The sequence below is a fragment of the Camelus ferus genome, chromosome 25, assembly GCF_009834535.1.
Source record: "Camelus ferus isolate YT-003-E chromosome 25, BCGSAC_Cfer_1.0, whole genome shotgun sequence".
In the NCBI taxonomy this organism is placed as follows: Eukaryota; Metazoa; Chordata; class Mammalia; order Artiodactyla; family Camelidae; genus Camelus; species Camelus ferus.
In genome coordinates, this window is record NC_045720.1 from 23,534,191 (window position 1) to 23,543,472 (window position 9,282).

Genomic DNA, 9,282 nt, shown 5'->3' on the forward strand with positions numbered 1-9,282 from the left:
CTGTTCCATATAAAGTGTCCCCTTCTCACAAGAAGGAGGCAGAGTCCATTTGGATGATTTCAAAAGGAAAGAACTTTTTCACTTTAGAGTTTGGGATGTTTCCTTTATATGTGATTTACTGGGTTGTATTCGATTTTAAGTAATCGTGGTTTGGGGGCCAGGTGTCCCCACACGCACACCCATATTCACGTCCACTGCCATTTGCCAGTGAGATGTGTCCATTGGATACAGCTCTAATCGACTGCAAAGAGGGGCTTGCCACAAGCAGCACTGCTACATGAAAGGTTCCTTGTCTCTCTTGTTTTCTTGTATACCTCAAGATATGTTCCTGACATAGACGTGCTATTCTGTATAAAGTAATTTCAACATTCTCATGATGCTTCCTCATACTCGGGGTGTCAGATCAATGGAACTAGATGAACAGGGAAGTTCCAACAAGTTTATCCTGCAGTTGAATTGCCCTTAATATATATACTCAACCTGCATTCTTATTTATTTTCACATCAACTCTGTAAGGAAGGCAGGAAAAGTTATCATATATCCCCATATATTAAGTGGCTTACTTGCCTAAGCTCCTAGTAAGTGGCAGTGCCAGGACTTCAACCCAGTTTATTCACTTAGCAGTGGCTTAGGGCGTCCCCAGCATGTGCCCGAAGGGAGTGGGATATAAAAGCACAGGCTGTGTTTCTGCCCTCAGGATGCCCTAGTCTAGCAGGAAAGACGGCCAGGCATGCAGGGGTGAGGCAGTGTGAGGACGCATGGGGGAGGTCTGCACAGGGTGTTTGGGAGGACCGAGGAACCGCACCCACTGGCCTCGGGAAGGAAGACTCTGGAGAAAGCTGCTTGGAAGTAGGGTCTCATCAATCCCCGGGGAGGAGGTATCCAGAGGCGTAGGCTAGGGAGCAGAAGAACATTCTAAGCAGAGAAAATAATAAGTTCAAAAATAAAAAGATGATGGAGAGCACGGACCACCAGGAAACTGTAAGTCAGTTGTCTGGATGCTGGAATGCAGGGGGAGGAGGGGGCGGGGCAGGGGGCAGGTTGGATGGGGTGGGATCAGACTTGTGAGCCTTTTTAAGGGTCTGGCCTTTATTCTGGAAGCAGCGGGGAGCCAGTGAATGGCTTTGAAGAGGGCAGTGATATTCAGATTCCACTGTAGAAAGGCCACTCCAGCCACTGAGTCAGCCTCCGTGATGGAGGGAAAGAAAAGAAACAAAAAAATAGGTGGCAATTAAAATTAGAGGCAATGTATTTATGCAGCTTATGTTTACCTGTCCTATTTTTTCCTTTTCCTTTACTGTCAAACCCCCTTCTCCCCCATCCTCCAAATGAACCACCCTACGTTTCTTCCCCCAACATGAACCAAACTTGAATATTTGAAAGCAGGAACAGGTATCCTGGAACAAAAGCCCTATTTTCAAAATGGCCTCCGAGATGAACCTAAACCAAATCAATATTTTACATGGTTTGTGTGCTTTGCAGGCAACTGGGTTTAATCCAAAACAAGCTTTATGGTCAGAAACTTTGTGAAAGAGCAGCACAGGGAGAGGTGGCCGGTGCTGATGTCACAGGGAGAGAGAATGTCGGGCGGGTGGGATGACGGCCAGTTTGCTCTAACAATTAAATTGCCCCTTCCAAGTCGATGTAAATCGGATTTCCTCAGTGGAAACTGGCTTTAAGAAGGAACAGAGCATTAGCATTTGGGTGTCTGCAGCCCCCGGCATTTGAACACTCTCCCTCCTTTTCTCCCAGTCGAGGTCCCCACGGGCGGAGCAATGGGACTTCATCGTTCAAGCCTGGCAACAGCCCGCCCTCCCCACGGGACAAGGACCTTCTGTCCATGCTCTGCAGGAATCAGCTGAGTCCCGTTAACACCCATCCCAGTTATGCGCCGTCTTCCCCAAGTAGCAGCAACTCTGGCTCCTACAAGGGAAGTGACTGCAGCCCTGTCATGAGGTGAGTGCTGCCTGTCTCCCAATTCATGGTTCTTAGTTTGTCCTAATAGGTAAGCGTCTCTTTAAAAAAAAAAAATTATATGATTCTTGATCCTCTGCCTTGTTGCACGCATGCCTCTTTCCTTTCCCACACTCGGCTCATTCTTCAAGGGCTCCTGTAGGAGGGACTCAAGCCACAGTTTCTCATAAGGTTCAGCAGTCCAAGGAGTTACTGACTAGGGAGGAAAAATGGCACAGCGGCAGTAGGAGGGCCCTCTGCACGTCCCTCCGAACAGGGAAGTCATTCACTTGTTCATTCATTCATTCCAATACGAGATCTGTGTTGAATACCACGTTATGCCCAGTATAGGGTCAAGCACTGGGAACAGAGCAGTAAACAACAAAGGTGGTCCCTGTGCTGACTGCCCAGAGGAGACAGACCCCAGAGGAAAAGAAAAACATTAGCCACCTAAAGACAAAAACACACTAGGATTATTCTGCCAGTGTCTGTTGTTAAACGTGTATGTAAAAGGTGGGAGCAGGGTCCAACTTGGGCTGGAGGTGTCAGAGGAGGCATCTCTGAAAAAGTGAAATTGAAATGAGATCTGAAGGTCAAGCAAGGAGTAAATTAGTCCCTGGGACACACGAGGTTGCAGAAAAAAAACGAACTGCACACCCAAAGGGTCCCGACAGGAGGGCTGGAGAGTTGGGAACTGGACAGGGTGGCTTGGAGGGGGTCCGAGTCAGCCCTCCCCCTTCAGTCTTCCTTCTCTGTGCGCCCCGTCTCATGAGTCAGCTGTCTTACCGCAGGGATACCCAGCTCTTGGAGAGGCCTGAGAGGGGCCAGGATTCCAGCGATGGAAGTTTTGTAGAATACCGGACACCTCTCATACAAAACATATCTGGGGACAGTGGACTAGCCTTTTTCCCTTCAGCAGAAGGAAACTTTCCACCAGATCAGCACACTCACACCAGGGACTGATGTCAGAACAATCTGAATTCAGCTAGCAACAATCGGGATCTTTAGGCAAGTGGCACATTGTGTGGAAAGCTAGGTCATCGCGCTCCCTTCCTGCCCTCCCACCTGCCCCCACTCATTGTCCTTTAACATAACAGCATGTTACACTGAACTGACAGGCCAGCCTGTGGACAATTGTGCATTATTTTATATGAGATCATTCCTAAGCCGTAGAAAATCTCCCTCTCCACCGTCCCTGCCCCCTTCACAAACAGCCTGCCCCCACGCTTACTCAAAATGAACAGTCCGCAGACTGGCAGGTAGATCACAGTCCCCCTTCTGACGTGAGGTCACGCGCTACCGGGGCTTCAGACCCCAGCACACAGCGGCCGTTTCTTCTCAAGTTGTTAGCTGTGCCTTGACTTTTCATTTCATAGAAAAAGTAGCATTTCATTACTTGGATTGTTTCAGGCGGTCTGGAAGGTACATGTCCTGTGGTGAAAATCATGGCGTCAAACCCCCAAATCCGGAGCAGTACCTGACTCCTCTGCAGCAGAAAGAGGTTACAGTGAGACACCTGAAGACCAAGCTCAAGGAATCTGAGCGCCGACTTCATGAGAGGTGAATCCGCGCTCCTTGCGCGCTGTGCTTGCTTTTTCCTATTAAATGAAACATGCACCCATGCCACAGAAAACTAGAAAAGAAGAAAAATGACTTCATTTAATTTTTGTCAGATTTCTTAAATCAGTCTCTCAACAGAGCCATTTAATAATTCTGCGTGATTTGGCTGTTGCAGTTCAGGGAACCATCCTGGGTTGGAAGGGACCCTCTGCTTTTTCTGGGTGTATAGCTTTGACGTGAAGAGCTGGGTGTGTACGTGACTATTATTAAATGGCAGGAACCCTTGCAGGAACAGTCCCATCCTTCCAGCAGAGTGGGTCACACACAGTGGGTGCGACGAAGCCCTGTTTATCTCTGTGAGGGAGCAGATGGCCAAGGCATTGTAATTCCTACAAGCTATTTCTGTGCTGGAGGAAGAGGTTCATTATTCTTGGCCAAGTGTTACATTAATTAAAGGGGGAAAAAAAAAAACCCAAAAGCAGGCCAAGCTTAAGAGATCTTATCTCAGAGAGAAAAGACCTTTGACATTCTTGGGACAGGCCAGATTTTTTGCTGGATGGTTTTTCCTTGTCATTTTGGCATGGACAAGCAGAGCTCGGACCGGAGTGGCTGGGAACTCAAGGTGAAGCTGACATGAGTCAGACCCTACTTTCGGGAGGTCTTTGGTTTATGATTTGAGGAAACTGGGAGGGTTTGAAAAGTCATGAGAGGGAGGTATGGGAAGGCAGTGAAACTGGAGAATGTTCAAGCCTAAACCTATGGACGCAATACTTCACCACATCTCTTTATCTGTGTCAGGATCCTGACAATCTGGTCTTCGTATCCACTGAGACTATGAGGGCATATATTTTATTTACAGCATGACATTGACTATGAAGAAATTATATGTAAGGAAGAATTTTTTGACAAATATCTTGAATTAGGGTCCTGAAAAGGATCTAGAAAAATAGAATAGGTTCCCTTCAGGGTAGGTTGGATCCAGTGTATTATCTGAGAGAAGACAGAATTATCAACATTTCACAAAGTCCTTGCAACATGTACCTTTTATGACTTAAAGAAATTTTTTAAATTATCAGTGGAGCATGATCAGAACTATTTTGCAATGTTAAAACTTATCAGTCTGCCTTCTGCCTTTGATAGGTAATTAAAAGGGATGGGACTTCCCTTCCACAAATTGTTTTGTGGACATAAGAAAGGGTAGGCTATGGAGGTAAAAGCAGGCTAAGAGACTCTAACATGTTTTAATAATAAAATTTCCAATATTAAGTACAGGACCACCTCAGAGATATTCCAAGTTCAGCTCCAGACCCCCTCAGTAAAGTAAATACTGCAATAAAGCAAGTCACATGAATTTTTTCACTTCTCAGTGCATATAAAAGTTATGTTTATACTCTGCTATAGTCTATTAAGTGTGCAATAGCATTATGTCTGAAAAAAATGTACAAACCTTAATTTTACAAGACCAGTGCTCTAACCCCTGAGCTATGGAGCCAGCTGCCAAACCAAAGCTTAATTTTAAAATACATTTTTGCTAAAAAATGCTAAACAGTGTCTGACAATGCTAGGTTGCCACAAACCAATTTGTAAAAAAAATAAAAAAATAATAAAAATGCAATATCTGTGAAGTGCAATGAAGCAAAGAGCAGTAAAACGAGGTGTGCCTGTACTGAATAGAGAATAATGCTTGAATAGTACTTAGTGCAATGTCGGACACTTGGTGGGCACTCAAAAAGAAAAAAAATAGCCTTTTAAATTCTGATTCTAGTTACTGTTACTGTTTTAGCTATTTTACAATTAAGGGAGCAATTCAGGCCTTAATACCCATGAAAGAAAAATTTCAAAACTGATTTCACTTGCGTGTTTCACGTGGGTGCGCCTGGGCTCCTGGCTGGGTATCAGAGTTGCTGGCTGCCTGGTTCAGAGCTGGCCTTGTTCTTAGCCGTGCTTGTCTTCTGGCTGCAGGGAGAGTGAGATTATGGAACTCAAGTCCCAGCTGGCCCGGATGAGGGATGACTGGATAGAAGAAGAGTGCCACCGGGTGGAGGCCCAGCTGGCCCTCAAGGAAGCCAGGAAGGAGATTAAACAGCTCAAACAGGTCATCGAAACGATGAGGAGCAGCCTGGCCGATAAAGACAAGGGCATTCAGAAGTATTTCGTGGACATAAACATTCAAAACAAGAAGTTGGAGTCGCTCCTTCAGAGCATGGAGATGGCGCACAGTGGCTCTCTGAGGGACGAACTGTGTCTAGACTTTCCGTGCGATTCCCCGGAGAAGGGCTTGGCCCTCAGCACCCCTTTTGGCAAGACGGCCGATGGGCGGTCTCCGGAAGAGCCGGTCACAGAGGAAGGGGCCGACAGCGAGCTGCTGGTGGGAGGCAGCGTGGCCGACGGCACAGATTTGTTTGATGACATGGTGACGGCCACCGCCACGGAGGCTGGCGACCTGGAGCTTCTTCGTTCGGGCCGCGGGGCAGAGGCCCTGGCGCTCGTCCCGGCGGCGGGGGGTCAGGGGGAGGGCAGCGCGGTGGTGGAGCAGGCGGTGCAGACCGACGTGGTGCCCTACAGCCCTGCCTTCTCCGAGCTCATCCAGCACGTGCTCAAGCTCCAGGCCCCCTGCCCCTCCAGCTCCACATCCCCTGATGATGAGTCCGGGGCCGACTCGACGGAAAGCTTCCTGGAGTCCATCTCCGCCTTCGTGGTTGATTTGACTCCAAGGAATCCGAACTCAGCCATCCTTTTGTCTCCCGTGGAGACCCCCTCCGCCACGGGGGATACGGAAGCGCGTGGAAACCGCCTCATGAGAGAGCTGGATTTTGCAGGCTCCGCGGAGGGGAGGTCGGACGGCCTCATCCCGCTGGCCCGCGGGGGCGTCGGCAGGCAGTACTGGAGCCGCAGCTTCCTGGTGGATCTCCTGGCCGTGGCGGCCCCCGTGGTCCCCACTGTTTTGTGGGCGTTCAGTACTCAGAGGGGAGGGACAGATCCCGTCTACAACATTGGAGCCTTGCTCCGGGGCTGCTGCGTGGTGGCCCTGCATTCCCTCCGCCGCACCGCCTGTCATATCAAGACCTAAAGAGAAGTCGTCGTTTCCATGTGCCAGTCTGTCCCGTGTGGCGCTGTACCAGGTGGAGAAACAGCAGGTCGACCTGTGGCGGTCTCTGTTCTGTCGTTTTGGCTCCTCGGTGTTTGATTTGCACTATATTTAGTTGAAGCCTGTTCCCTGTTTAAAACCAGAGGTATCTTCAAAGGCATGGAGACCTGGTTCAAGTAAACGTCTCACCGGTGTGATATAGAAAGCATGCTCGTGACCCTGCCGCGTCGTCTGAGGTACCCGTGCTTACCCTAGTGGTTCAGGAAGAGAAAATGCAAAGTTTGCACTTTCAAGACAGCTTCTGTAAGGCTGGCATGTTATCTCCTTGCTTTGCTTTGTGCCGTTTTAAAATGTGTAATTGTTACAGCATTCCAATGGTCTTGTGCATAGCAGGGGACTGTAACCAAAAATAATGTATTTGTGTAATTGGCTTGAAGAAGTCTTGAATAGCTCTTTAGTGTCTTACTTGGGGTTGATGAGGTTTGAGCGTTTTTTACTAAATGTAGCTCCAAAGTCTTAAATGGCTAGTCTGTTCTTAAACCTGTTAATTGATGAAACTGTATGTAAGTTTACATTGTATTAACTTATTTTTTGCTTATTATATATAGTGTTTTATTGAAAATTGTTTGTAACCCCACACTTCAGCATGATGAAAATAAAGATTAGTGTTTCCATTTAAATAAATGTTTTATCCTCCTATGAAATAATTATCTTTGTGATTTTGCTTCTACATGTGATGAGAAAGACTAAATGGATAGCAGATCCTTCCATCTTTATCAGTGGGTGGGATCTGTAAAAATGGAGTTAACTTAAATGAGGAAGTGGTGGAAATAATTATTAAAGAATTGTGAGGACTGCCTACTCTGTCTTTTAAAAAGCATTGTTTCTGAATACAGGTAGCTTTGATTGTTTGCTCTGGAATTATCCATACACCTGTTTGTCTACATATCTAGTCAGTTAGGATATATTGAGGGTTTTCAGGAAAACTGGGTTGGTTTTACTTTAAAGCTCGCTGGGGGTTCAGCAAGGGAGAATATGCTGCTCCATATGCCTCGTCCCCTTGGAATAACAGGGCGAGGGTGGGCAGGTAAAGGAATGAGATACTATTAAATCTATATTCCTTCATTTATTCCTCAACCCAATGCTGTGAGGTGGGTATTACTCTATCTTGGAGATAAGGGAGCTGAGCCTCAAAAGCGGTAAATTGCTCAGGATCTCATTGTTTATCTCTAGCAGCTGAGATTTCAAGCGTCTGCAAAGCAAATACCTTTTTCACTTTCCCACACAAAGGGAAGAGACAAGATTATCCTAAGTTTTCACCCAGAAACTCTTCTCCCACAGCACCTATCACCTTTAAGCATACTCTGTTTTCATGTACAATGTCTTGGTTATTGCCCATCTCCCCCACTAAAATACTAGGTCTCCGAGGGCAGGGATCTGTGTTCTGTTTTGTTCACAGATATATGTCAAGAACTTGGAACAGTAGGTGGCACATAGTAGGGGTTCTAAAAACAGCTGTTGAATGAATTCATTCAATAAATACTTACCGGGTGTTCACATGCTAGGCACTTCTCTAGGTCTGTCATCAATAGAGGACAGACAAGGTTTCTGCCCTCAGGGAGTTTACATTCTATAAAAGACACAGAACATGCCAGCAAATGAACAAGTTAATTCTGGGTAGTGATTAAGTGCTTCCAAGGAAATAAAGTGTAATGACCAAGAGTGAGCAATAGGGATGAATGCAAGGAACACATTTCTAAAGAAATGGATGAAAAAGAGCCACTCATGTGAAGATACAGGAGGTAAAATGTTGCAAGAACAGAGGCAAAGTCCCTGAGGCTGAAAAGGGCTTGACTTGTGATGGGGGCATCCAGGAGGCCAGTGTAACTGGAGCCAAGGGGCAGGGGATGGGGAAGTGGACGAGAAGCTAGTTCACGTGGGGCCATGTAAACCATGGTAGGGTTTGTTTGAATTTATTCCCAGTGCGATTAGAAATATTAATGGACTTTATACAGGACAATGATATAATCTGGCTCCCCCTTCCCCTTTTTTTTAAACTGTCTGCTCTGTGCAAAATGTGAAGAGGCAGGAGTGGCAGCAGAGAGACCACTGTGACAGCCCAATTGAGTGATTATGACAATTTGGCAATGGAAGGGGATATAGAGATTAAATTGAATAATTAAAGCTAGATCTTGAAGATAGAACAGATGTGATTTGCTGATAGATGGGATGTGAGGAGGAAATGAGGTAGGGTTTAAGGAAGAGAGAATTAAGGTTGAGTTTCAGGTTTTTGACTTGAGCCTCTGGGTCAACAGTGGTGCCACTTCCTGAGAATGGAAAAAGTTCAAGAGAAGCAAGTTTGGGAAAGTAAATTTGAGATGTCTATTAAACATGTGGGACATAAAATGAGTAGTTGCATATATGAATGTGAAAATCACAGGAGTCATCAGGGCTAGGGTTATAAAAGTGGGGTTCTTCAGCATTTACATACTATTTAAAATCATGCTATGGATTTAAATTATCCAGGGAAAGGGACTGAGTCCTGGGGCACTTCCATATCTAGATAGGGGTAGAGGATGGAGAACCTGGGGGAGGCAGCCCAAAGCAGGAGGAAAACTAGGTGGAGGCAGTATTTGAAAACCAAGAGGAGAGAGAGTCCAGAGCACAGCGTCAAGTGTGTT

At 46.4% G+C, this 9,282-nt stretch overlaps 1 protein-coding gene across 12 annotated transcripts in view; it reads left to right on the forward strand.

Moving 5' to 3' along the window:
• The window catches only part of SYBU (syntabulin), a 104,264-nt gene extending 96,963 nt beyond the window's left edge, over positions 1-7,301 (forward strand). For 9 of the 12 annotated variants that reach the window (XM_032467667.1, XM_032467666.1, XM_032467662.1 and 6 more), the window contains 3 exons: positions 1,753-1,956; positions 3,364-3,513; positions 5,476-7,299. In XM_032467667.1, the coding sequence (XP_032323558.1) occupies positions 1,753-1,956; positions 3,364-3,513; positions 5,476-6,583 (1,462 nt within the window). In that variant the 3' untranslated portion in view covers positions 6,584-7,299. Of the gene's footprint in view, positions 1-1,752; positions 1,957-3,363; positions 3,514-5,475 lie in introns of all 12 variants that reach the window. The other 3 variants (XM_032467668.1, XM_032467663.1, XM_006187581.3) reach the window with 1 other exon arrangement.
• The last annotated feature ends 1,981 nt before the right edge of the window (positions 7,302-9,282 follow it).